Source organism: Littorina saxatilis, linkage group LG4, assembly GCF_037325665.1.
Source record: "Littorina saxatilis isolate snail1 linkage group LG4, US_GU_Lsax_2.0, whole genome shotgun sequence".
Classification (NCBI taxonomy): domain Eukaryota; kingdom Metazoa; phylum Mollusca; class Gastropoda; order Littorinimorpha; family Littorinidae; genus Littorina; species Littorina saxatilis.
Window position 1 is genome coordinate 44,358,324 of NC_090248.1, and position 27,942 is coordinate 44,386,265.

At 45.2% G+C, this 27,942-nt stretch overlaps 1 protein-coding gene across 2 annotated transcripts; it reads left to right on the forward strand.

The window, feature by feature from the left end:
• Positions 1–10: 10 nt before the first annotated feature.
• Positions 11–24,050, forward strand: LOC138964851 (DNA-directed RNA polymerase II subunit RPB1-like). Of its 2 annotated transcripts, XM_070336905.1 has the most exons (25): positions 11–294; positions 1,286–1,555; positions 1,807–1,956; positions 4,644–4,928; positions 5,889–6,050; positions 6,293–6,513; positions 7,151–7,283; positions 7,718–7,842; positions 8,080–8,290; positions 8,735–8,938; positions 9,381–9,629; positions 10,037–10,126; positions 10,697–10,825; positions 11,649–11,871; positions 12,428–12,641; positions 13,022–13,272; positions 13,520–13,725; positions 14,234–14,458; positions 14,915–15,161; positions 15,387–15,490; positions 15,704–15,811; positions 16,792–16,977; positions 17,611–17,814; positions 18,247–18,430; positions 18,992–24,050. In XM_070336905.1, the coding sequence occupies exons 1-25, from the start codon at positions 214–216 to the stop codon at positions 22,210–22,212; spliced, it is 7,683 nt and encodes a 2,560-aa protein (XP_070193006.1). In that variant the 5' UTR covers positions 11–213; the 3' UTR covers positions 22,213–24,050. The 2 variants fall into 2 exon arrangements, with proteins under 2 accessions (XP_070193006.1, XP_070193004.1); XM_070336903.1 differs by lacking the exons at positions 11–294; positions 1,286–1,555; positions 1,807–1,956; ... (1 more) ...; positions 5,889–6,050; positions 7,151–7,283 and having other exon boundaries at positions 6,407–6,513.
• The last annotated feature ends 3,892 nt before the right edge of the window (positions 24,051–27,942 follow it).

Genomic DNA, 27,942 nt, shown 5'->3' on the forward strand with positions numbered 1-27,942 from the left:
GCTCATTCGCTCGTTGCACAGCCAACGAAGCAGACGACAGCCGATAGTGCTCACCTCGAGCCTACTTGTGCTGTACTGGTTCTTGTGCTGAACACGCCTGCCTTGTCTTCTTGTGCAAAATTTCACCTGGAAACTTCCTCTTGAAATCGCGAAGACTTGTGTGTGGTGTGTACAGTGAAAAGAAAGCCAAAACAAGGAGAAAAAGTGGTCAACATGACTTATACGGACGACTCGCCTGCCCCGCTGCGAGATGTGCGGCGGGTTCAGTTTGGAGTACTCAGTCCTGAACAAATTGTAGGTTGATCAGTCAGCCTAACAGTAATTGAAGAAAAATAAAACGAGCTGCTCTTACTGTGTTTGCGTTATTTCTCCCGAAATCATTTCATTTTTATTTGAAATTAGTTTCCCTTTGTGTTCTTTACCCATGAAACATCAAAGTCCTCACGAATATAATAACGATACATCACCAACAATTATTTAAACGACAAAGTATTTTCAAATATTTAAAATATTCTCGTTTTATTCCCTTTGAGCGAAATTTACAAGTATTCAGACCGGTCCGTTCCCTCGATTACAGAGAAGACGCGAACTATTGCAGACGATGGTGCAATCCCATGTGTGACGTCATGCGCATGTCTTAGAAACCGGATATCCGTTATAAGGATTATAAACAAAAATGGCGCTTTGGCTGTTTTCAGGGACACACGTTCCTCGGTGAGTCGTTGCAAAGGGGAGGGGGTATAACATGGTGACTGCTTAGTTGCGTTGACACATTTTGAGGCAATTACAAAAATAATGTTATTGTCAATAACCATTCACTACGTTGGTGATGTTAAACCCAAGGAAACAGTACTATATAAAACGACCATCTACTTTTACTTTCTTTTTCGGCACTTCTTTCATCACATGTAGATCTGTTTAAGGTATCATATGTTCCTCTCCCTTTGCTGCACGCGGTGTGTGTGTGTCTGTCTGTCTGTCTGTGTTTAGTAGTAGGCCGTATCTGTAGTATTAGTATCTGTTTGACTCTTTGAGAGTTTTGCTATCGAACAAGAAGAAGATGAGTTGCTGGTTTGTCAACTAGGCATTTGCTTGTATGAATATTGTCAAATCTAAACTAAAATTCATCAGATATAGCTGCTGATAGACGATTGCATTTAAAGAATCTGATGTGAATAAGTCTGAGTAAAATCAACACAACAGAGCTGAACAGACATGCTATTTTGGTTCTGAACAGTGATTGCATACACACACTGAAACAGTGTATTTTTCTCCATTTTCTCAGTGGGCCATGTCTGTCACTGATGGTGGCATACGGCATGCAGTCACCGCTGAAAATGGTGCCCCGAAGGAAGGTGGGCTTATGGACCCGAGACAAGGTGCGGTGGATCGTAAGTCACGCTGCACCACCTGTGCGGGCACCATCAACGAGTGCCCAGGGCACTTTGGGCACATTGAGCTGTCGAAGCCTGTATTCCACGTCAGCTTTCTGACCAAAGCGGTCAAGCTGCTCCGCTGCTTCTGCTTTCACTGCTCCAAGCTGCTGGTCTCTCCGGTGAGGGGGATTTTGATGATTAAATGAGTAGCTAGATACAGTGGAACCCCCCTTTTAAGACCCTCCAATTTAAGACTCCTCTCCTTATATGACTTGCTTTTACAGCTTTTCTGTTCATAACATCTGTAAATTTACCTCTGTTTTAAGACTCCCTCCTTTTTAATTTAAGACTTGATTTTCTCAGATTTGTGAAGGTCTTAAAAGGGAGGTTCCACTGTACTTTATTGAACATTGCTTTGGCTGTTCTTCAGAGTGACCATGCAGTGAAGACGGTCCTGCAGAAGACTAAGGGTCAGCCCAAGAAACGTCTGCTGCACATGTATGAACTGTGCAAGAAACAACGCGTCTGTCGGGGAGGAGAAGAGGTGGACAACCCAGCCTCCACGGAGTGTGAGACGCAGGTAAAAATAATTATAGAATAGATGATTTTCGAAAATAACTCCGTCGGGTTTGTATGGGTTTTGGGAGAGTGACCTTTTCTTGCTTCTTGCAAAACCTCGTACAAATATTGGAGGGGCTAATCGCTAGTGAGGGCTGTGAAGGCAACACGTGGCTGTTTCCATGTGTTTTGTTTGTTTGTTTGTTTGCTTAACGCCCAGCCGACCACGAAGGCCCATATCAGGGCAGTGCTGCTTTGACATATAACGTGCGCCACACTCAAGACAAAAGTCGCAGCACAGGCTTCATGTCTCACCCAGTCACATTATTCTGACACCGGACCAACCAGTCCTAGCACTAACCCCATAATGCCAGACTAGATTGCCAATTTTAAAGTCTTAGGTATGACCCGGCCGGGGTTCGACCTCCCGATCACCGGGCGGACGCCTTACCACTAGGCCAACCGTGCCGGTTTCCATGTGTTTCAATTAGTTGATTAGAAACAATGAAATGCTTTGAAAATATAGCCTACTTAGAATTTTGCTTCTGAGTGGTACATGTTGTAGACATAAGGTTACCTGCACCTTATTTAAGGGCAGGTGGGCCAGTGCAAAATTGACCAAATCGTTCAAAACACTGTTTTGGGTATTTTAGCAGATTATGTTTCCATAACATACCTATCATCCATGTGTGTCGGTGTTTTTGTCAAAAGTGTCCTATTTATCTGTCAAAAAAGACAAAATGTGAACATGTGTGGCATTGATTGTCTTCTGTAGTCGATATTCCCCCGCCAAAAAATGTCTCATTTCAAAGGCTAGTTACGGCTTTGTCCTCAGCAAAACAGCGCATTCACGACATACGAAACTGCGCAGCAGCTCTTGACCTATAACATGACATCAGTGTTTTGATGAATGTTCCATTCACTCAGCCACTTGTCCGTTGCAAAGGCAGCAATCGTAATCGAACGGAAATGTCCTTATTTGGAAGGTACTCGACATCCATTGGTTCGTTTCATAAACCGAAATCGGGAACCAGTTTACTTTGTGAGTGCGCATGCTCAGCTTAAGAATTTTTCATACGGAAACAACCGAAGAGACTCTCGGCCATGACGGGAACACCCGAAGTTCACTCGGTTTTACAACATCCTGGTTACACATCAAACGATCGGTGACAACCGAAAGCGAATTTTTCCTTGAGAAACAACCTTTGATACGATAACAATGGCTCGAAATAAGAAAGAGGACAATGTCTTTATTAGTTCGGTTAGCAACAACAAGTAGTTCCGCTGGTACTAGGCCAAAGTTTGGATTCTGTCGGTGTTTCCGATACAGAGGAAAGCTTTGATCTCCACGCAGATCCACAGGTCGCCATTTCCGAACACGCCATGCAGCACACTTTTAACGTCTCGGCACTGGCTTGCTTTGCGCTGAATTTGAGTCAGTTTCTGTGCAGTATCTCCTCAACAAGCAAGTTGAGCATTTGCTACGCAAAAAAAACAAAAACAGGAGAAAGTATCCAACATCAGTCAGATTATCGGTAATGTTTGCTGGGCCTGCCATTTCCCGAACGAAACTGGATCAGCAACTGTTTGTATCAATCTGCACTTTCGTAAATTCCGTCACTGTCTTGACGAAGTGTGTCATTTTCTTCACCGCGATACACAGTTCATTGCGAAGAGCTTCCTCAGTAAATCGTTCAGATTCCACGTACGATTTGTTGTCAAAAAACAACTCAAACGAAAGTTTCAAACTCATCATCCTCCATCTTGCTTGTCGAAGCACCAAAGTACTGTATCGATGTAAAAAACAAAAGCAGAAAACTTCGAGGAAACCAACAAATCGACGAGATAACGGAAGGAAATAAGTCTCGTTCTGGCTCAAGTAAGTTACCGTTAAAAATACCGTTATTCTCGCATGCAAATACAAACGAGAATCGGGTCATTGATACACGTTTAGCGCTGGGGCAGTATCCCCATGCTGGTTGACAGAGGGAAAGAAGGGATGGACGCATAAATTCTCTGCTGGCGTGCTAAAGGCTAAGTAATTTGCAATTCAAATAAACTAAGCTGTTCATTCATAACACAGTTTTGTCCTTGTGTGTCTGTTTCAATAGTGTTTCTGTGGTGTTCAATCTTCAATGTCGTTTTTCTCAGTTCAGCCATTTTGCCTACGGTTACGTCTTGGGTTACGCGATTTCTCTGGCTGTAATTTAGCTAGAGCAATATTTTCTTTTGTAGTTTGTGCAAAATATAACATTCTGGGGGATTACGAAGGGATTTTGCTGAAATTTTATTATAGTCATATCCAGATTATTTCAAAAAATAATTTCGCAAGCGTTACCCTAAAGTTTGACAGTTGTAACAAAGAAGTGTTCCTAACTCCAAATATAAATATAATAAACAAGATCTGCTTCGTAATCCCCTAGAGCATACCCAGAAGGATAAAATAAAACAATAATTAGAAGTGTGACAATCACATCTGATGAAAATCCGTGTATCTCCTGTACTCCACTTTTGTCTGTATTTTGACTGTTTTTGTCGCGTAAAACAAAAACCAGCAACCGAAAATACAAAAAGTGACTATTCTTTGTCATCATTTGTTCATTTCTTTCATAAAATAACATTCAGACACAATAAAACATTCAAAATTAAAAAAAAGGTAGTGCACTGGCCCACCTCCCCTTAAGCGTTCACTTTCTGTTGTATTTTTAGCCAAAATACACAGGCTGTGGCCACATCCAACCAAAGTTCAAGAAGAAAGGTCTTGACATCACCGCAGTGTACACACTCACCAATGACGAAAACCAGGAGAAGAAAGTAGTGGTCACTGCCGAGCGTGCTCTGCAGGTGTTCCGCAACGTCTCTGATGACGATTGCTGGCACCTGGGAATGGACCCCGAGTTCTCTCGCCCGGAGTGGCTCATCATCACTGTTTTCCCTGTGCCGCCTCTGTGCGTGCGACCATCCGTGGTCATGTTTGGTTCGGCCAGAAGTCAGGTATGTACAGTTGCCCTTGAGTTTTGATTTTAGAGGGAAATACAGTGAAACCCCCTTTTAAGCCCCCCCAAATTAGGAATCCCTTTTTAAGACCAGGCTGTTTTCTCAGAATTTTTGATCATAGCCACTGTAACTTTACCCCCATTTTAAGACTCCTTCCTTTTTAAGACCTGATTTTCTCAGATTTTTGGAGGTACAGTGGTACCTCTGATGAGAGGACACCTCCTTTAAAAGGACACATTCTGGGGTCCCTTTGTCTATTATCTCTACCAAAGTATACCTGTCATGACAGGCCACCTGCAATGTGGGGAGACGTTTAGCTGGTCCCAAGGGTGTCCTTTCATCGCAGGTACCACTGTAATAAAAGGGGAGTTCCACTGTAGTGTGGGTGAAATGTTGGTCTTTGTTTTGTTTCATTTGTTTTTCTCAAGAAGGCTGTATCCCCAGTTTTTTCTTTTTTTCTTCTGTATTCCAACAATTATTTGTAATCCATCACAGAAGTGAGGACAGTCCTGGTAATGGGGGCAGAAATCTCAAGAGCTTTCCTCGCCCTTTCATCCTCGAAACAAGTACAAGAAAGTGGTTATCTCCCTTTGATTAACACTCATGGAACAGTGCTGTTAACTTTGACTTGCTTTGAAGATCCCTTAATTGAAGGTTTCCCAAAACAGGAAAGATACAAAGGTACTATTCCATGGTATATGTGGCATTTTACACAAACAATTGACTGCGTAAGATTTGATCTTCTTGTTCTTCTTCTGCGTTCATGGGCTGAAACTCCCACGTGCACTCGTGTGTTTATTTTTACGTGTATCACCGTTTTGACCCCACGACACCTGCATGCTTGGTAGTATCATGTTTCTGTAATCCACTGAACTCTTACATGGATTGCAAGATCTTGTCTGTGCGTACTTGATCTTCGGGGGAAAGATTTGATCTGATGCAGTATTTTTCCCACAGGACGATCTGACACACAAGCTGGCCGATATCGTCAAGGCCAACAACCAGCTACGACGGGATGAGCAGAACGGATGTCCGCAGCATGTGTTGGACATCGACGTCAAGATGCTGCAGTACCACTGTGCCACCTTCGTCAACAATGAACTGCCCTCTCTACCACAGGTCTGTAAAGGGAGGGAAGACATTTTGTAAAAGTTGGTGTGTGTGTGTGTGTGTGTGTGCGTGTGCGTGCGTGTGCGTGTGTGTGTGCGTGCATGTGTGTGTGAGAGTGCCTGTGTATGTGAGTGTCCTTCCGATTGGGTTTTCTAGTGCTTGCAGGCTCAAAGACTTGTCTTTCTTAGCTTACTTTACATATGTTTTGAATCGACTCTTCATGAAATGAACACAAAATTCTGTCACAACAGGCTGTGCAGAAGTCAGGCCGCCCACTGAAGTCACTGAGCGCTCGCCTGAAGGGCAAAGAGGGTCGCGTCCGTGGCAACCTGATGGGGAAAAGAGTTGACTTTTCTGCACGCACGGTGATCACAGCCGATCCTAACCTGACCATCGACCAGGTGGGAGTGCCACGCTCCATCGCACACAACCTGACCTACCCGGAGATTGTCACTCCCTTCAACATCGACAGGTATAAGGGGCTGATGGTAGAGCTTTGTGATAGTGAAAACGGTGTACAAAGAGAGCTGTTGTGTGCAGTTTATTATCAAAATCATGAAAACTCGGTGTAAAGCTGTCAAATAATATTTAGAATGTCGATCTTAAAAACTGCAGACCGTTATTTGGTGTTCAGAATTACAACCATGAAAACTGTGTGTAGATTCATGATTTTTTTAGGTTTTCTCCAATGTTTATACAATTTTTGTGTGTACATGTATACTTGCTGGAAAACGCATAGGCTGAATGTAGTGCTTTTTAATGAGTGTTTTAATGTGTCCACAGGTAAAGAATCATTCCCTTGCCCAGCATTTTGAAGTATCGATGTATAGATGTAGGTGCTGATTGCATATAGTGACTGCACTTATACATTGGAACCCCCCTTTTAGGATCTCCAAAATCTGAGAAAGTCAGGTCCTTAAAGGGAGGGAATCTTGAAATGGAGGTAAATTTATAGACATTATTATTAACAGAAAATCTGGAAAATTAGGTTATGAAAAAGGGGATGACCTCTGAAACATTGCGTCTTAAAAGAGGGGTTCCTCTATATTTAGAATAGATATGACAATGACATATGATTGGTTTATTCATCAACAACCGTTTACGCTCAGGCTGCAGCAGCTGGTACATAAGGGAGCTAACCAGTATCCTGGGGCAAAGTATGTCGTCCGTGACAACGGTCAGCGAATTGACCTTCGCTTTCACCCCAACCCGGGTGACCTTCACCTTCAACTGGGCTACAAGGTGTGGGTTGCCTGAGGTCGGGGAGAGTGACGTGTGTGCGGATTGCGAGAAATCGATCTGTGCGCAAGAGTGTTGCTCCCTCGCTGACAAAGATGGCAGATGATTAATTTCATCAGGAGTGTGAGGTTGATTAGTTAACAATTTGACATTCTTGCTTTCACATTTAAGAAGCTTTGCAATTTCTCCAGCTTCAGGAAAGTTGTGCAGTTTGAAGAAAATGGGTTGCATGTTATTTAAGAAAAGATGCCGCAATGTTATGTTAATACATACTCGCCAAATTGACAGAATCTGATAACTTCCTCTCCTTGGATTTGTAACAGATCTAGTACTAATAGTGAAGACGTGTGAAAACTTGAGCATATTTGGCATTAATCGACAATGCTCATATTGCAAAGAGTAGCTTTATAGCATTTCCTTGTTTTGACACAATTCAGGTTGAGCGTCACATGATTGACGGTGACTACGTGGTGTTCAACCGACAGCCGTCACTTCACAAGATGTCCATGATGTGTCACCGCGTCAAGGTTTTGCCCTGGTCTACCTTCCGGCTTAATCTCAGGTAAATAATCTTCTACCTTCTGACTTAATCTCAGGTACATAATCTTCTACCTTCCGGCTTAATCTCAGGTAAATAATCTTCTACCTTCTGGCTTAATCTCAGGTAAATAATCTTCTACCTTCCGGCTTAATCTCAGGTAAATAATCTTCTACCTTCCGGCTTTATCTCAGGTAAATAATCTTCTACCTTCTGGCTTAATCTCAGGTTGTGTTTTTAATTTTCTTATCTTTCTTTCAGTGTCACAGAGCCATACAATGCAGACTTTGACGGAGATGAGATGAACCTCCATCTACCTCAGTCGCTGGAGGCTCGGGCAGAGGTGTCGGAACTGGCGTCTGTTTCAAAGATGCTGATTACACCACAGTCCAACCGTCCCGTCATGGGCATCATTCAGGACACGCTCACTGGTGTCGGCAAAATGACACGACGTGACACCTTCTTGGAGCAGGTACCGTGTCTTTTATTTGTCTTTTTTGGTCGAATCCCGGCCGCGCCTGGTGGGTTAAGGGTGGAGATTTTTCCAATCTCCCAGGTCAACTTATGTGCAGACCTGCTAGTGCCTTATCCCCCTTCGTGTGTACACGCAAGCACAAGACCAAGTGCACACAGAAAAGATGCTGTAATCCATAATTGGTTATAAAAGCATGAAAATAGCAAGCATGCTTCCCCTGAAAGTGGCGTATGGCTGCCTGAATGGCAGGATAAAAACGACCACACACGTAAAACCCCACTTGTGCAAAAACATGAGTGAACGTGGGAGTTTCAGCCCATTAACGAAGAAGAAGAAGAAAAATTACTTTTAAGTACTGGCTGTATGGCAAATAGTACAAACTGAACCACAAACTTGCTCAAACATTTTGTTCAATATTTAATAACACTATTTCTTTTGCAGGGGGAGGTGATGAACCTGCTGATGCAAGTCCCGGACTGGGACGGTCAGATCCCCCAGCCTGCCATCATCAAGCCGCGCCCTCTGTGGACAGGGAAGCAACTCCTCTCCCTCCTCATCCCCAAGGGAGTCAACTGCATGCGGCAGCACAGCACACACCCAGATGACGAAAAAGTCTACCGCTGGATTTCACCTGGAGACACCAAGGTAAAAATGAAGTCAGATTTTAATGAGTGGTTCTTTTTCTTCTTCGTTCATGGGCTGAAACTCCCATGTTCACTCACGCTTTTGCACGAGTGGGTTTGTATGTGTATGACCGGTTTTACCCTGCGATTCAGGGCAGCCATACCACGCTTTTGGGGGAAATGAGTGTTGAACGGTTGCTCAAATTCTCAGCTGTTTGAATAAAGATACAGTAGGTTTGTATGTAAAGACCGTCCTTAATTGAGCCCGAAGTCGACTTCGCGAAGACTTCGCAAAGCCTATTTACCGACAACTCAGTACTAAAGCTCTTGTTTGTTTAATCGTTACCTTTCTTGTTACAGCACAAGAAAAAAAAGAAAAAAACAGGTTGTGATTAAAATAAACAGGTGAATGGAGGTCATGTTATTTTTTTAATTTAAAGTTTTTAATGGTACTGTGCCTGCAGGTGTTGGTGGAAAATGGAGAGCTGCTGATGGGCATGCTGTGCAAGAAATCGCTGGGAACATCCGCCGGCTCTCTCCCTCACGTTGTCGTCATGGAGATGGGTCACGAGGTCGCTGGGGTCATGTACGGAGCCATCCAGAAGCTGGTCAACCAATGGCTGCTGACAGAGGGCCTCAGCATCGGCATCGAAGACACCATCGCCGATCGGCAGACCTACGCCGACATTCAGAACACCATCATGGAGGCCAAGGTAACTGTTAAAAAAATTCATTGAGAAAGAAATCTGAAAGTTAGCTTTGTCACCTATTGTTTTTCTTGAACTTAAGACATTGTATGGTGGTACAGTTCCCCACCCATTACCCCCCCTGGCACCCTCACCTTCCTTTTAACCCTTACACTGGTGCAATTCTGTAACAGTTCAGGACGACCTACAGACCTTTCTTTGATAATTCTACAGTGGGACCCCCCTTTTAAGACCTCTACAAATCTGAGAAAATCAGGTCTTAAAAAGGAGGGAGTCTTAAAATGGGGGTAATTTTTCAGAGGTTATCAACAGAAAGTCTAAGAAAACAAGGAGGGAGTCTTAAAAACGGGGGTTCCTCATGCTTGTTATCATTATTTTTGTTGGTAGATTTATTTTCGTTTTTCGTTTTTCAGCATGCAGTGCAGCAGGTTGTTGAAGATTCACAGACTAACAAGATGGTGGCCCGGCCTGGTTGCACCTTGCAACAGACTTTTGAAAACCAGGTAATTATTGTTCATAATTAAACCCTTAAATATTAAGATTTTGTCTTCTTATCCTTCGATCCTTGCTCCACTGTTTACTAGGTTTCTTATGACATTGTGCAAAGTATGGTTGTCAGAATGACGGGCGCAGTGGCGTAGTGGATAAGACGCCGGCCTCCTATGCGGAAGGTTGCAGGTTTGAATCCCGGCGCCTGGTCGATAAGGGTAGAGATTTTTCAAATCTCCCAGGTCAACTTATGTGCAGACCTGCTAGTGCCTTATCCCCCTTCGTTTGTACAGGCAAGCACAAGACCAAGTGCGCACGGAAAAGATTCTGTAATCCATGTCAGAGTTCGGTGGGAGAAACACCAAAATTACCCAGCATGCTTCCCCCAAAAGCGGCATATGACAGGCTGAATGGCATGGTAAAAACGGTCATACACATAAAAGATTGTGCGAGTTTCAACCCATGAACAAAGAAGGTTGTCAGAATGATTGCTTGACACAAAGTTATAGTGGCTGTGAAGTGTGTGAAAAGACATCGTAGTGTGTGTTAAGTGTGTGACCGTGTTTACCTTTGATCTGATGCAGGTGAACCAGGTGTTGAACAACGCGCGTGACAAAACAGGGCAGCGTGCTCAGCACTCGCTTTCTCCGTACAACAACTTCAAGGTCATGGCCGACGCAGGGTCAAAGGGCAACAAGATCAACATTTCACAGGTTTGACTCTCGGTCACTTTTCATGAATTGACGATTTTCGGGAATAAGTCTGTCAGGATTTGGCAAGCATTGTGCAGGTGGCACTGTACATACCCTCATGGAACATTTGAAACATACAGACTGAACGTGCCATAATAAACATGGAAGAAGGTACAGTGGAATCCCCATTTAAGACTCCTCAGTTAAAGACTCACTTCATTTTAACCCCCCCTCCTGATTTTCTGCTATTTGTAGAGGCCTTAAAGGGAAGTTCCACTGTATTTGTAGTGGCCTTAAAAGGAAGTTCCACTGTATTTGTAGTGGTCTTAAAAGGAAGTTCCACTGTATTTGTAGTGGTCTTAAAAGGAAGTTCCACTGTATTTGTAGTGGTCTTAAAAGGAAGTTCCACTGTATTTGTAGTGGTCTTAAAAGGAAGTTCCACTGTATTTGTAGTGGTCTTAAAAGGAAGTTCCACTGTATTTGTAGTGGCCTTAACAGGAAGTTCCACTGTATTTGTAGTGGCCTTAAAAGGAAGTTCCACTGTATTTGTAGTGGTCTTAAAAGGAAGTTCCACTGTATTTGTAGTGGTCTTAAAAGGAAGTTCCACTGTATTTGTCCAAAACCTGAAGGATCAAAAACCAAGAATGGAAGGTTAATTGATTGCTTCATTTGTGACAAACTAAAACGTTACATTATTATATCATTGTCATAAATTAAACGTTCGAATAATCTACCATTGCTGTTTTTTAGTTCTGAATTTGGGAACATTAGCAGTCTATCTGTTTTTTGATTAAAAACACTGAAGAGGATCAAGTCTCAGCTAAATTGACATTTTCCATTTCAGGTGATAGCCTGTGTGGGCCAGCAGAACGTGGAAGGGATGCGCGTTCCGTTTGGCTTTAAGAACCGCACGTTGCCGCACTTTGTGAAAGATGACTATGGCCCAGAGTCGCGAGGGTTTGTGGAGAACTCGTACCTGGCCGGCCTGACCCCCACCGAGTTCTTCTTCCACGCCATGGGGGGCAGAGGGGGTCTGATCGACACTGCCATCAAGACTGCCGAAACAGGTTGGTGTGATAGAAATTAGTGGAATCCCCATTTTAAGACTCCCTCCCTTTTAAGACCTTGTTTTCTCAGACTTTCTGTTCATAACGTCTGTAAAATTACCCCCCATTTTAAGACTCCCTCCTTTTTATGACCCAATTTTCTCAGATTTGTGGAGGTCTTAAAATGGGGGTTCCACTGTAGATGATGTTTTGGAATAACTCTGTCGGGTCTGTAGTAAGGGTTGTGAAAGAGTGAGTACCCTTACTTTTCTCATGGACAAATAATTGATACGTGGTTCTGGGACATGTGTTTGAGACACACCCCTCGCAAATGACTGGCCTATAATGTCACATGACACTATTTGTCCTCGAAAAAGTGCGCACGGAAAATATCCGTGTCAGAGTTCTGTGGGTTATAGAAACACGAAAATACCCAGCATGTTTCTCCTGAGTGCAGTGTATGGCTGCCTAAACGGCAGGGCAAAAACGATCATACCAATAAAAGCCATGGGAGTTTGAGCCCATGAACCAAGAAGAAGAAGAACCAGATATGTAAGCATGGTCTAAATCGTTTCAGGCTACATTCAGCGACGGCTGGTCAAGGCTATGGAGAGCGTGATGGTCCAGTACGATGGAACGGTGCGAGACCAGAGTAGCGGTCAACTTCTGCAGCTGCAGTACGGAGAGGACGGACTGGACGCTACCTGTCTGGAACATCAGAACATGCCCACCCTCCTCATGGGGGACGCTGCCCTCAGCAAGAGATACAGGCTGGATGTCACAGACAGCAGGTAGGGAAACTGAGAAAAGAGTGGGGTGGGTGGGTGGGTGTATGTGTGTGTGCATGCGCAAAATGGATACACAAAGCTGTTCCTGGCTTGCATTTTCGTTGAGGAAAGGTCGAGTTAAAAATAGCCAAGGCAGAGGAAATTTTGCTGCCAGCTTGTTATACCAAAATGCTACTGGGCTAGACCAGGACATGGGACTTACCAGTGGCTGGCACCAAGCATTAGCCTGCAGGTGCTGTGTTATCCCTGCTAGTGCTTAAAATAGCTCAGCCTGCCTGCAGTTAAAGAGGCAGAAGTGAAGCCCTGGGAAAAGCCGTCAACTTTGTAGTACAGTGACTGATCCTACTGTCAAAACCTCTTATACTCTGTTAATTTATTCACAGAAAACTCCAGAGTTTCCTGACGCCGGATGTGGCACGAAAGGTGACCTCTGACCTGGGGTCAGTGACCTTGCTGGAGGAAGAGTGGCAGCAACTGCTCGAAGATCGCGATGACCTGCGCAAGATCTTCCAGCAGACGTCTCCTTCCATTGTGCTTCCGTGCAACCTGCAGAGGCTCATCTGGAACGCCAAGAGCATCTTCCACGTGTCCCAGCGAGACAAGTCTGACCTGCCCCCTGTCAAGGTCATTCAAGGTCAGTCATTTTATGCTCAATTAAGTCAAGTCTGCTGGAAGTTTTAGAGTGAACTTTCTGGTTTGATGTGGGAAGATGGCAATAGTTTGATTTGTTTAAAGGGGTAGGGGGGGAGTGGGTGGTGCTGCAGGGAATCGACTGGAAACAATTACAAAATAATGAAAAATCTGTTTAATAGATTGCATATTGTGCTGAGCTGAAACTTTTGTACGAAACTTACCCTAAATAAGCTGTTCTCTTGCCCTAGATGTCCGAAGCCTGTGCGATCGTCTCAAGGTCATCCAAGGTGAAGATGCCGCGAGTCTCCATAGCAACGCACAAGCCACCCAGCTGATGAGGTTGCTGGTGCGTGCCAGCCTGTGTGCGAAGAGCGTGACGCAGGAGCACCGTCTGTCCAGCGAGGCCTTTGACTGGCTGCTCGCCCAGATTGAGGCTCGCTTTCAGCAGGCACAGGTGTGTCTAGTGTTATTTGTACAGTTAAACCTGTCTATAGCCACCAGCCAAGGGCCCGACAAGTGGTCGTTAAAGACAGGTGGTAGTTATCGAAAGGTGGGTCATATACAAAAAAAAACTTGTTGACGATCTTATGGGGTGGTCGTAAAGGACTGGTGGTCGTAATTGAAAGGTGGTCACCAGGGCAGGTTCAACTGTTAATTCTGTTTTCCACCCAGCTGTATGTTTATGCTGCTGTAAATCTTCTTCTTCTTTCTTCTTTGTTCATGGGCTGAAACTCACACGATCTTTTACGTTTTTACCCAGCCATTCAGGCAGCCAAACGCTGCTTTCGGGAAAAGCATGCTAGGTATTTTCGTGTTTCTATAACCCACCGAACTCTGACATAGATTACAGGATCTCCTTTTACATAAATTGACCTTTGAGATCAGAAAAAATCTCCACCCTTAACCCACCAGGCGCGGCTGGGATGTGCATCACAAGATCCTTTATTTTCAAATTCCCACAGGTTCACCCAGGTGAGATGGTTGGCGCCCTGGCAGCTCAGTCCATAGGCGAGCCCGCCACGCAGATGACACTCAACACGTTCCACTATGCAGGCGTGTCAGCCAAGAACGTGACGCTTGGCGTACCAAGACTGCAGGAGATTCTCAACGTTGCACGCAACCCCCACACCCCAGCTATGACTGTGCATCTCACGGCTCCTGCTGCTCAAGACAGTGAGAGGGCAAAGGTTGGTAACATATACAGCTCATACACTGTGGAAACTCTCTAAAAATCTGAAAAAATGCTCATTTTGCACAGGAAGCAGTCCGGCTGTTGATTGTGTGTATGTGTCTGAGTGGAGGGATGTTTTTATCCTGCCTTAACCCTTTCGCTGCCAATCAAAACTTCCCGACTGCCAGGGAATATTGGAGTTCGGGGTGTAATAATTCACAAAAAATTCTAGCTCCAAACTGGCAGTAGGTAGGAAAGTAAAACCTATGTTATTTTTAAAGGAAATTCAACCAAGAATCTGTTTTTAGTATCTAATCATGGAAATAATGCACAAGTGCAGGACGGGTATACCCGTCCTAAGGCAGTCAAGGGGTTAAGCCTGGGCAGATCTGAGATGGAGAGCAGAACTGTTAAAATAGGAAGAATTCTCAGTATCTTTTATAAACAATGGAATTTGTTTCCAATATTTCAGTTTGTTCAGTCTCGCCTGGAACACACGACACTGCGTCATGTGATTGACAACAGCGCCATCTACTATGACCCTGACCCATTGAACACGGTTGTCGGCGAAGACCAGGACTGGGTCAGCGTCTACTTCGAGATGCCGGACTTTGACGCCAGCAAACTGTCGTCGTGGTTACTGAGGCTGGAGCTTGACCGGAAGAGAATGACCGACAAGGGTCTGACCATGGAATACATCGCTGATGCCATCAGTGCTGGTGAGAGAGAATGTGTGTGTGTGTGGGGGGATGGGTTGTGTGTGTGTGTGTGGGGGGAAGGGTTGTGTGTGTGTGTGTGGAAGGGTGGTGGTGGTGTGTGTGTCTGTCTGTGTATGTGTTTTAATGTCCTGTCTGTCTGATAGTGTTCAAATGTATTTGCATTTATTTTGAGAAGATTTACATTATGAACTTGTTTGGATACTAAAAGGCAAGTTTTCTGTTCAGCTTTTGGTGATGATCTGCATGTGATCTTCAACGATGACAACTCTGAGACCCTTGTGATCAGGATCCGAATCGTTTCACAGGATGACACAAAGAACCTCGATGAGGTAAGGATCGGAGAACTTGAGTTTTTCTTCAAGGAACGTATGCGGGCGCATGTGTGTGTGTGTTTGTATCTGTGTCTGTTTGTCAGTCAATCAGTCTGTCTGTCCATGTGTGCGTCTGCACATGTGTATGTAATTTGCACATAAGTTCAAAAGTGTAAGAATTCAGTCATTATGTTGACAGTTTCTATACTGACATCTGTTGAATGTGTTCAGGATGAAGATGGCGAAGTGGACAAATTGCCAGACGACACGTTCCTGCGTGTGATCGAGTCCACCCTCCTGTCCGAACTGGCCCTGAAGGGAATCCCAGGCATCAAGAAGGTAAGCGTCTGGACTGGTGAATGTGATTCTGATGCTTTTGCATGTCAAGCACTGCTTGTTTGTGTCCTTTTCTTTTATGTTGGGAGGGAGGGAGGGAGGGAGGGAGGGAGGTAGGGAGGGAGGGACGGACGGACGGACGGACGGACGGACGGACGGACGGAGGGAGGGAGGGAGGGAGGGAGGGAGGGAGGGAGGGAGGGAGAGAGAGAGAGAGAGAGAGAGAGAGAGAGAGAGAGAGAGAGAGAGAGAGAGAGAGAGAGAGAAAGAGAGAGAGAGAGAGAGAGAGAGACAGAGACAGACAGACAGACAGACAGAGAGAGAGACAGAGAGAGAGAGAGGGGAAATCGAGAGAGAGAGGGAGAGAGGGAGGGAGAGAGAGAGAGAGAGGGAGAGGGAGAGGGAGCGAGAGAGAGAGAGAAAGAGAGAGTGTGTGTCTGTCTGTCTGTCTGTCTGTTGGTCTGTCCCTCTATTTTGTGTTTTTTATATAGATGAGTGAGTGAGGACATATATGTGTGTGAAGGGGAGAGGGGAAGATCTTCTTCTTCTTCGTTCGTGGGCCGAAACTCCCACGTATTTACGTGTATGACCGTTTTTACCCCGCCATTTAGGCAGCCATACGCCGCTTTCGGAGGAAGCATGCTGGGTATTTTCGTGTTTCTATAACCCACCGAACTCTGACATGGATTACAGGATCTTTTCCGTGCGCACTTGGTCTTGTGCTTGCGTGTACACACGAAGGGGGATAAGCCACTAGCAGGTCTGCACATAAGTTGACCTGGGAGATCGGAAAAATCTCCACACTTAACCCACCAGGCGGCCGCGGCCGGGATTCGAACCCTCGACCTTCCGATTAAGAGGCCGACGTCTTACCACCACGCCACAGCGCCCGTCAGAGGGGAAGATGAAGGGTTGACTCTTGCTTGCATTTCCTGCGCTAAGTTGTCATTGCAATACACTGTATCCAACACCACTGTTTTCAGGTGTCGCTGTACTGGCCACAGACAGAGGAGAGCAAGAAGCGGCTGTGCGTGACGCCAGAAGGGGTGTTGCGGGCGGTGCCAGAGTGGCTGCTGGAGACGGAAGGTTCGAACCTACTGCGGGTCCTCAGCGACCCAGAGGTTGACACCCGCAGAACCACCACCAACCACATCGTGGAGATCTTCTCTGTGAGTGTGGACTTTTGAATTGTTTCTTCTTTGCACTGCTTGAAGTGTTTTCGTGTATACAGTGGAACCCCCCTTATATTAATACCCCCAAATTTAAGACTTCCTCAATTTTAAGACCTTACTTTTCAGATTTTCTGTTCTTACCCCATGTAAATTTACATCTATTTTTAAAATCCCTCCAGCTTTTAAGACCTGATTTTCTCAGTACTGAATTTTGTCTTCACAGAAACTCAAGCATGTTTGCTGCACTATAAATTGTATGGTGTGTTGTGAGGAAATAAGAGCGATGATTGGATCAGGTGGGTGGAGGAAAAAAAGAGAGAGAGGGAGCCGACAAAAATAAGTAAACTCTTTGATTTACGAATCAGATTCAAACTTTGCATGAAGTGATATCAATCTCATTTTGCTTTGCTTAGAAACCTGTAAACACAAAAATAAAGTTAGAGCAATTACCTGGTTTAGCCCCTTGAGAGGCACAGTTTCCATGACTGAATCTCAGCCGCGCTTCCAGTATGTGACGTAACTTCCACAGGATTAATTCGGGACTATGCCAAAGTTGATCAACTTCTCACTTAACATAAGTAAGATACAAACTTTTCACAAATAAACTTTATTTTGTATTGCTTTGCGTAGACCCTGGGCATTGAAGCTGCTCGCAAATCCATTGAACAAGAACTGCTTCACGTGATCTCCTTTGACGGCGGCTACGTTAACCGACGTCACCTGATGTTGCTGTGTGAGGTCATGACCTGCAAAGGTCACCTGACTGCCATCTCTCGGCAAGGCTTCAACCGTCACCAGCCCAGCGCTCTCGCCAAATGTTCCTTTGAGCAGACGGTAAGTACACATGGCGGGGGGACGGGGTGGAAGGAAGGGAGGGGAAGCTAGGGGAATGAGGGAAACGGGGAGGGGGAGTAGGTGAGGTGAGGCGGGAGGAAAGAGGGATTAGGGGGGAGGGAGGGTCATGTGCTGTACAGACATTTCTCACGCACTTTGTCCATTGTCTTCCGGGATGTCCCCCCCTGACAAGATTTTTAACTCTTTAAAGGAGATTCAGATTTTTCAACAAGATTTGAAGAAACAAGTGTGAAAGTAATGAAGTTTTAGAACCTTCTTTTAACAGTGATACACCTGATTGTAAATAGTTTTTAAAGCATGGAGCTTGCCATGTGAACTGAGAAAAGAAACAAACTTACATCAGTCTCGAATAGCAATATCAGCTGAAGAGACGATACAAAATAATAACCAACCTTTTCCGTTGTCTTGAAGGTTGACGTTCTGATGGAGGCAGCATACCACGCCGACTGCGACCCGATGAAGGGGGTGTCTGAGAGCATCATGTTGGGCAAGCTGGCCAGGATAGGCACCGGGGCCTTTGACCTGATGCTGGACACCCAGGCTTGCACGCAGGCCATGGAGCTCCCTGGTGGAGACGCTCCGTCCATGTTCCCTGGTGAGTGGCTGTTGGTTTTAATTGTAATGAATAAAACAAAAAACAAAGAAACTGCCAACGTTTCAAAATTCAGAATAAAAAAACAAGAAAGGTAAGTTGTTGGGGCGATTGTTATTGACAAAACAAAAAAGTTGTTTTGTCAATAACAAACATTCTAACAACTTACCTTTCTTGTTATTGTAATTCTAATTGTAATGATAATATTGCTATTCTGATAAACACATGGGGGAACGATTGGATAGTCTCACATAGCCCTATTTGGGCAATTATTCCATATTCCTACGGAAGTCGTTCATCATCGTTTATTTATATCAAGAAACTTTCATCTTGTCGTCGACTCATCGGCATTATGCTTGTCTTGTCAAAATAACGAACCCTATTGCTACGCTGAAAACACAATAGCTGTTGATAATGATACTAACAAAGGCTTTCTCATGAGAGCTCACGACATACACTCGCACATATACACATTTTGTTGTTGTCAGTGCACTGCTGAAGCTGAAAGAAGTTAACCATGATCAGGGTTAACAGTTTTACAGTAGGTGTGTTTTCATGTTGCAGGCCTCAGCACCCTGGCCAATGACCAAGCAGGCACTCCGTGGCATCAGAACGCATCACCATGGGGCGCCACAGACACACGCTCCCCCTGGTCCAGCAGCAGAGGCCCCAGCACCCACCTCTTCTCACCCGTGTCAGCCTGCTTCACTCCCAGCTACAGCCCCGCGTTTTCACCCTCCGCCAACTCTCCAGAAGACAGAGGAGCATCCCCTGACTGGAGATATTCATACTCTCCAGCTACGGCTCACACCCCTGGTCCCTCTTACACGCCAGCCTCTTCCACTCATGGCACAGCGATGGGGTACTCCCCAACAAGCCCAGGCTACGAGCCAGGAACTGTGGCTTCTGTCTCCAGCCCTGGACCGGGGTCGTCCGACTACAGCCCTTCCTCACTGTACTCACCAGCGAGTCCGTCATACTCACCGAGCAGCCCTTCCTACTCACCAACCAGTCCATGGTACTCGGTGACCAGTCCGTCGTATTCACCGACAAGTCCCGGGTACACGCCGACTTCTCCATCGTACACACCCATGACGTCAGCGTACTCTCCAACGAGCCCCACCTACTCTCCAGCAAGCCGTGCCTACTCTCCCACCAGCCCTACATACTCTCCCACTAGCCCTACATACTCACCCACAAGCCCTTCATACTCTCCCACAAGCCCTACATACTCTCCCACAAGCCCTTCATACTCTCCCACAAGCCCTTCATACTCTCCCACAAGCCCTTCATACTCTCCCACAAGCCCTTCATACTCTCCCACAAGCCCTTCATACTCTCCCACCAGCCCTTCATACTCTCCCACTAGCCCTACATACTCACCCACAAGCCCTTCATACTCTCCCACAAGCCCTACATACTCTCCCACAAGCCCTTCATACTCTCCCACCAGCCCTTCATACTCTCCCACCAGCCCTTCATACTCTCCCACAAGCCCTTCATACTCTCCCACAAGCCCTTCATACTCACCCATGACCTCGGGTTACTCGCCGACCAGCCCGCTATACACTCCCACCAGCCCTGCCTACTCCCCAACAAGCCCGAGATGGTCCAGCCTGCAGACTCCAGGAGCCTACACCCCGAGCAGTCCATCCTTCTCCCCTACGAGTCCCAGTCTGTCTCCTGTCTACACGCCCTCCAGTCCATCTTACTCGCCAACAAGTCTGAGTCTGTCTTACTCACACACTGGTCCCAGTCCATCAAGCCTGTCTTACTCACCTACAAGTCCGAGTCCGTCTCCGATCTACTCACCGTCAAGTCCATCTTACTCTCCTGCAAGTCCCATCTGGTCAAGCCCTGCATCTCCATTGTACACCCCTACCAGTCCATCTCTGAGTCTGTCTTCCTCAGACCTTGTGTACACTCCAAAACCTTTTTTCAGTCCGTCTTCCCCGCTGCGGGCAGAGACCTACTCACCAGCAAGCCCTGAGCGCCTGCAGTCACCGGATCCAAGCAGTTCCTCGAACCAGCCAGTGTCAATGGAGTTTTCACTGGGTGACATGTACTCACCAACCAGCCCCTCATTCACCGCAGATCCGTTGCTGCAGTCCCAGAGTTCTCTGCGCTCACCGGCAAGTCCAGCGTCCTCTCCAAATTCTCCTGACCGCTCACCACCCAGTCCTGATTTTTCACGGAGCACAGCAGTCTACTCACCAACCAACCCAGCATACTCACCGGGCAGCCGGACGTTCTCAGGCGGCAGCCCAGTGCACTTGCCAGGCAGCCCTGAGCAGTCCTGGCCCACCCCTGGGCACTCCCCTTCAGCCTGCAGTCCAGGGTCCCCCGAGTTTCCTGCTGGCTCGCCTACCAGTCCTGCCTACTCACACCCAGGCAGTCCTTACCACTCACCAGCAGGAAATCCTCCCTTCTCACCTGTACCCAGCCCTCGCTACTCACCTTTACACAGCCCTTTGTACTCACCTGTACCCAGTCCTCCCTACTCACCTGCATTCAGTCTTCCCCGTTCACCTGTACCCCGCCCTTCCTCCTCAGCCAGTCCGTACTCCTCACCTGCACAGGTATTCCACAGCCCACAGTTATATCCACCATCCATTCCTGAGTTTGTGCGGAGTCACTCACTGCTTGTTCCCACCTCTCCAGTTCTGTCAAGCTTGAGAAGTAGAGCTGAGTACATGCAGAATAGTCCTCAGTACTTGCCACTAGAGGCCCTGGGTTCCTCAGCGAGCCCTCTGCCAGCTGGAAGAGAGCGTGGATCTGTGAATACACTGGGCTCCACCAGTTCACGGTCCGGTCCACAAAGTCTACACGACTTAGACAGCCAGCAGCTTGTGCCTCTCAGTACTGTGGCTATGGAACTTGCATCTCTGGATGAGTCAGCGCGCATGTATTCATCACAAGGAGACTCGGTGCAGGAGCACCTTTCACAAGATGAACCTTTGCGCTTGTACCCATCACAACCAGATTCAGTACAAGAGCACCTATCTCAAGATGATTCAGTGCACCTGTACTCATCTCAAGGCACAACCGGCGCAGCAGGTGGGGACATGTCACCAGTGAGTCTGGATGGGTCTTCACTCAGTTCCGACATTGAAGATGCACAAATCTTCATGGGCGGACACAATGAAGATGATGAAAGCATGTCTGAACTCCAAGGCGAAGGACGCCTCGAATCTCACGGTGATTCAGTAGGCCATGAGTACCGCAGGCTGGGAGAAGTCAGCCTGGTCAGATACGACAGCGTTGACAGAGAGAGCTTGGCCCCTCCCTTCAGTCCGCTGCGCATTCCAGCCCTCCCCCTCCTCTCACCGGAAGGGACTGGTGGTGAATACTCCCCCAGTGTGTCACCGTACAGCCCTCAGGGTCAGGCCAGAATCCTGTCACCTTCACCGCCCCATCATTCACCGGGGCCCTACATGTTAAGTCCGTGGAATCTTGCGGTGCTGGGATCGCTAACACAGGGCCCGTCACAGAACCCCCAGTCACCGGGGCCCTATTACATCCTCAGTCCGTGGAACCCTGCGGTGACGGGACCACCCACTCCAGGCCTGTCACAGGACCACCAGGTCCCATCCTCACCCAGGCGCTCGTACACAAGGTCGCCGGATCTCTTTGGATCCAGCCCACCGAGGTCGCCCTATGCTGGAGAACCAGCATATCAAGATGAAGGTTCTGTGGAGCCGTTTGATGAGCCTGACGGTGAGGTGTATGTGCCTGATCCACAGTCTCAAGAGGATGATGTACAGGTTGTTCCAGATCAGGACTGAGTGAGGTGTATGTGCCTGATCCTCAGCCTTTAAGGCCTCAGTCTCCAGAGGATGATGTACAGGTTGTTCCAGATCAGGACTGAGTGAGGTGTATGTGCCTGATCCTCAGCCTTTAAGGCCTCAGTCTCAAGAGGATGATGTACAGGTTGTTCCAGATGAGGACTGAGTGAGGTGTATATAGTGCCTGATCCTCAGCCTTTAAGGCCTCAGTCTCAAGAGGATGATGTACAGGTTGTTCCAGATGAGGACTGAGTGAGGTGTATATAGTGCCTGATCCTCAGCCTTTAAGGCCTCAGTCTCCAGAGGATGACCTACAGGTTGTTCCAGATCAGGACTGAGTTACGAAGATTATGCTGAACTTTGAAGAGAAGTGATACTGATTGAAGCTCATGCTTGACTTACAGGTTGTGCCAGATCAGGATTGAGTTACGAAGATAATACTCAACTTTCAAGAGAAATGATCAAAAAACAAGAACGGTAGGTTATTGTAATGTTTAATTTATGACAAAAGAAATCGTTGCATGTTTTGTCGTAAATTAAACGTTCGAGTAAACTACCATTATATTTTATTTATTCTGAATTTTGGAACGTTAATGGTCTATCTGTTTTGGGATTTCAAGAGAAATGATACTGATTGATGGCCGATGTTTGACGAACTCAGTTGCAGGACGATAAAACAGAAATGTATAGAACTGTATAGAATATATACTCCATGTGGGATGTGTTGCATATTATGAACTCACTTAATTTGTGCTCTGATATATTCTCTATGGATGGATGGTGACCAAGATTTTACATTTAAAGACACATATCAATGAAATGTCATGTTGCCTTGAAAACGACTTTTGTATTCGCTTGTTCTTATGAGCCCTGACTGATTTAGAAGATATGATGCTAAAAAACAAAACAACAAACAACGCAGCTCTGGTTTAAGAATGGATTGTCTGTACTTTTGTTTTAATACAATGTGTCATTTGCCCATGATTGTATAATTATGCATTATTTTCTGTGAAAATGAGCTGTGTATACTGTCATGAAGATAACATTAACAGTGCATGAATTTTGCTGTACAGTCTGATATGTTATGTTTCACTGCTGTGGAAACTGTGGACATATAACCGGTGATTGTTGAAGGCATTGGTTTTGAAAGTGCTATTGTATCATACTGTGCTGCTTCATAACATGTCTTCAATGATTTTCAATACCCTTTGCTGTTAGTAGAAGACCAGAAGCGATGGTTTCATTGAAATAATTTATCTGGGTATTTGAAAAAAAAAATTTGGATACATGCATATAAAACAAAAACAAGGAAAAGAAAAACCAAATTATGCAACAGCAAATTGCTAGTTTCTGATTCACATTACATATGGCCAAGGTGAGTCGTATGTGCAATTGTTATCATACTGTGCTGCTTCATAACACGCCTTCAAGGCTTTTCAATACCCTGTGCTGTGACCAGAAGTGATGGTTTCATTGGAATTACTCATCTGTGTATATGACGAAACATACAAGATGCATTCTTTCGGGCATGATTACGATTGTTTTACTGTATGACTTATTATATGCTTATGTGTTTTTTGATAAAGTTTGTACTTTTATAACTATGTTATTATAACTACAAAAACTACAAGAGCTATCAACATTATAACTGTACATTTATGTCAAGATTCCACTTTTGTGGAATTTTGAGTAGTCTGTAGCTGTGACAACCTGTCAGTTTAATATCTTGCACAGTGAGTTATATTTGAAATATTAATTTCTGATGTTTTTTACTTGTTCACATTGTTATTTTTTCTAATCTGTAAAGATATATATTCAATAAAAAACAAGTAAAAAGCCTACAAGAGGATTTGTATTTTAATTCTATGTGTGTTTGTGTGTGTTTGTGTGTGTGTGTGTGTGTGTGTGTGTGTGTGTGTGTGTGTGTGTGTGTGTGTGTGTGTCTGGTTGTCTTTTGGTGTGTGCGTCTGAGTGCACATGTGTCCACTGTCTCTCGTAAAAAGGCAAGTTTAATACAAAGTACACAACAAAGTTTCCCAGAAACTGCATTGCATTGCATTTTTTTCGAAGGGGAATAAGGGCAGTTCATACGGACAAGTCATTTCCCTTTGATCGAAAAGGAAAGTGGGACAATTCTTTGGTCGCCAGTTCAGTTGTTGACAAGTGTACATTTTGATTTGAATTTTTATCTGTAACTTCCTTCAAAGATTGGTCGTCTTAAACTGTCCTTGTCAGTTGACAGACCAGTGATAATGCCTGCAAAACCTGTTGAAATAGGAATGCCAACTGTCTGTCTGTCTCAGTGTCTCTCCCCCGCACCCCCTCTGTCTGTCTCTCTCTGCCCCCGCTCCTCTCTCTCCCTGTCTCTTTCTGTCTGTTTCAACAAGGTCTCTGTCTTAGTGTCTGTCTCTCCCTGTCTCTCTCACACACATACACTCTCTCTCCCTCTGTCTCTCTGTCTGTCTCTCTCACTGACACACACACACACACCGTGACACACACACACACACACACACACACACACACACACACACTCTCTCTCTCTCTCTCTCTCTCTCTCTCTCCCTCTCTTGTAAAAAACAAACAATAACCAATAGCATTTTATCTCTTTCCCCCTCACTTTGTTCTGATGAGTCCATTCTGAAACTATCACCAGGTCTAATTTGTTTTTGGAAGAGAGCTGGCCATGAAAAACATTTGTTTTTTGACCCGTCACCATTGTTAATAAAATGATCATTCCCAACATGTTTCTCGCCTTCAGAATTTCCAGCGAGACCAGTCAGCGAAACATTACCATGAGTGAAAATAAAGAAGAAAAAATCCCAAACAATTGTTGAATACAAATACAGACAGCTAAGCAACAATCCATTGTCTGCTCTAAATGTAAATCCACTATGTATCTAAAAAAACAACACACCACGTAAATTACATCTTAGACACAGACAGTTTGACAAAATGACAAGTAATAACATGTCTCTTAGCACTTGCCATAATACACGTACAGTGGAACCCCCCTTTAAAGACTCCCCGTGTTAAGACTCCGCCCCTTTTAAGACCATATAATTATTCTCTTACATTTATACAGGGAATCCCACTACAGCAAGTCCACCTACAGGGAATCCCACTCTTTTGGTCGACATAGACCCCATCAGCTTCACTGCACTAACTCTGTTCATTTACCTCAAATTTAAGACTCCCTCCCTTTGGAAACCGGATTTCTCAGATTTTGGGAGGTCGTGAAAGGGGGTGGGGTGGGGGGGGGGGAGAGGGGGGGGGGGGGGAGGGGGGGGGGAGGGGCTCCACTGTTATGATATATGAACATAAAATATGTCACCTTTCTTATGGAAGAAAATGCACATTTTTTCGGTGTAATTGTACCGTACCTCGCATCCGTTTCTGGGAAAACAGTACTACTGTATACCAGCTAGGTCGCTCGGTCGGCAAAAGGGGAGTTTTGCTCGGCTGGTTTTGTTTGCATTCATAACCGGACACTCCCAGGGATTATGGGTTATCCTAGCAAGAACATTGATGAGAGATTGATCCAGTGAAACCCTCGCTAAAGACCTAACAAATTCCGAGATAATCAAGTCTGAAAAAGGAGGTAGGCTTACAATGGAGAAACATCCACGTACAAAGGCTATACACAGAAAATTCGACTGAGAAAGCAATGTCTTTTAAGGGAATAATTATTGTGTAATTACTGTTGTAGAAAAACCTTGTTATGTGTATATAATGTTTGGTTGAGGAAGTTTGGTGTACAAGTAGATAAGGAAATTTGGACCCTTGCCTATGTTATCAAAGAAGTGAGGCTAAGAGAAATGCAAAGGAAAAAAAAGGGAAAGAAAAAAGAAGAAGAAGGAAACAGTTAAAGGAGGGTTTGAAGCAGCCTGCATGCAACTGAGGTCCAAAAAAAGAAAAAAGAAAAAGAAAATAAGAGAAAAGAAGACAAAAAAGAGAAGGGAATAATGATTAAATCGGAAGGTCTTAAAGAGTGGTTCCACTGTAGTTACTGTGGACAGGTATGCACCAGTTTTTCTCTTTTTGTACTTGTTCGTAGGGACAACCTATACAAGAACTGGGAGATTTTGTGTGTGCATTTTCAAAACGCACATTTTACTTGTGACACCGACCACCCCCCCCCCCAACCCACACCCACCCCCCACACCCACCTACCCCCACCCTCCACATTTTGAGAGATATCTATGTATAATTGCTAGATGCAGACAAGGATGCGAATTCGTCAACCTCCTTTTGTAAACTTGTCAAAAAGAGTTTATGGAAAGTAACTTACAGTTTTGAAATGCAGAACTTCCTCACACCAAACCCTCCTAGACTCTTAAATAACAACCCCTCCCTTGTCAGTGGCCCAAATAACAACCTCCCCCTACTCCTCTGACAACAAAGACACAGAAGTTTTCCCAAAGGTAAAAGCGTATGTTTTCACCGTATGTTCTTATTTTGCTGCTGCTGTCACTGAAGACAAAGCAACTTTATCTTCACACATTATTCCGGTATTATTTGTCATATATATACATGTGCTGCTCGGGGAAATAGGCTGTTAACTGGCAGCGCGTTCGTTCAAAGGTTTATAAATGATGGCTACGCTACACAAGAGTATCCACTGTGCAACCATACGCCCCCCTCCCGGCCCACGCACACACTCACACTCACACACGCACGCACGCACGCACATGCGTGTGAATGTATGTATATGTGTGTGTGTGTGTGTGTGTGTGTGTGTGTGTGTGTCAGTGTGTGTGTGTGTGTCAGTGTGTGTGTGGCCGTGTATGTGTGTGTGTGTGTGTGTGTCAGTGTGTGTGCAGTGTGTGTGTGTGTGTGTATGGTGTATGCCTGTGCAATGTGTGTGTGTGTGTATGTATATAATTATATATATAATATATATATGTATAGGTTACAACACGAGTGGTTTTTTATATGGCTTGTATTTCAGTCAAGACCCAGCGGATGAATATCATCGGGAGACACGAGCCTCTGGCGAGTGTCTCTCGATTGATATTCCCGCTGGGTCTTGACTGAAATACAAGCCATATAAAAAACCACGAGTGTTGTAATCTGTATATCCCATTCTACCATCAAACACAAAGTGTAGACTACTAGCGGCACTGTTGCGATCTGTGCAGGGTAAAACTGTTGCCAGCGAGACTTAGCCCTTTTGCAACCTTAAACTAAGTGACCGTCGCTGAAAAAATAAAACGAATGAGTGCATCGATAAGTACGCGGTAACACTACTTTCAGACCATTTAAAAGCTTTAAGTAAAGGTTCATAAGTTGCAAGAAAGTAATGAAGTCGAATAGAAATTAATTTAGTTGAAGCGCACAATTCTTTTGTTTTGCGTTTCAGGTCGGCAGAACGGGCGAAACGGGTTTGGGACCCATTTGGCTTACTCGATTCAGAATTGATTCCACGTTGTTTTTCTCGAACGTGTGTAATTAGGCTTATTGACAGAGAAGCAAATCTTAGGGAACAAATATGTAGGTTTAGATTTAACCATTTGCTCCCTATTTGAAATGTATCTACGTGATAAACTGTTTTGCGAGTGTGTTTGCATGGATGAACTTAAACTGGTATGGGTGAGAGGAAAACGCGACCGACACGTCTGTCACCGCCGATTGATTGCATTTTGAAGGAATATGACTGGATTACGGAAAAATATGTGGACTTACTGCAGAGCCAGGCAAAAGAGTAGACTTGCTCGCAAAACACGTGAA

Excerpts from the sequence above, each read along its gene's own strand:
- LOC138964851 (XM_070336905.1), top strand. The coding sequence starts at position 214 with ATGACTTATACGGACGACTCGCCTGCCCCGCTGCGAGATGTGCGGCGG. Across the intron at positions 6,051-6,292 it reads AACTGCCCTCTCTACCACAG|GCTGTGCAGAAGTCAGGCCG; the intron begins GTCTGTAAAGGG and ends CTGTCACAACAG. Across the intron at positions 13,726-14,233 it reads CTCGCTTTCAGCAGGCACAG|GTTCACCCAGGTGAGATGGT; the intron begins GTGTGTCTAGTG and ends AAATTCCCACAG.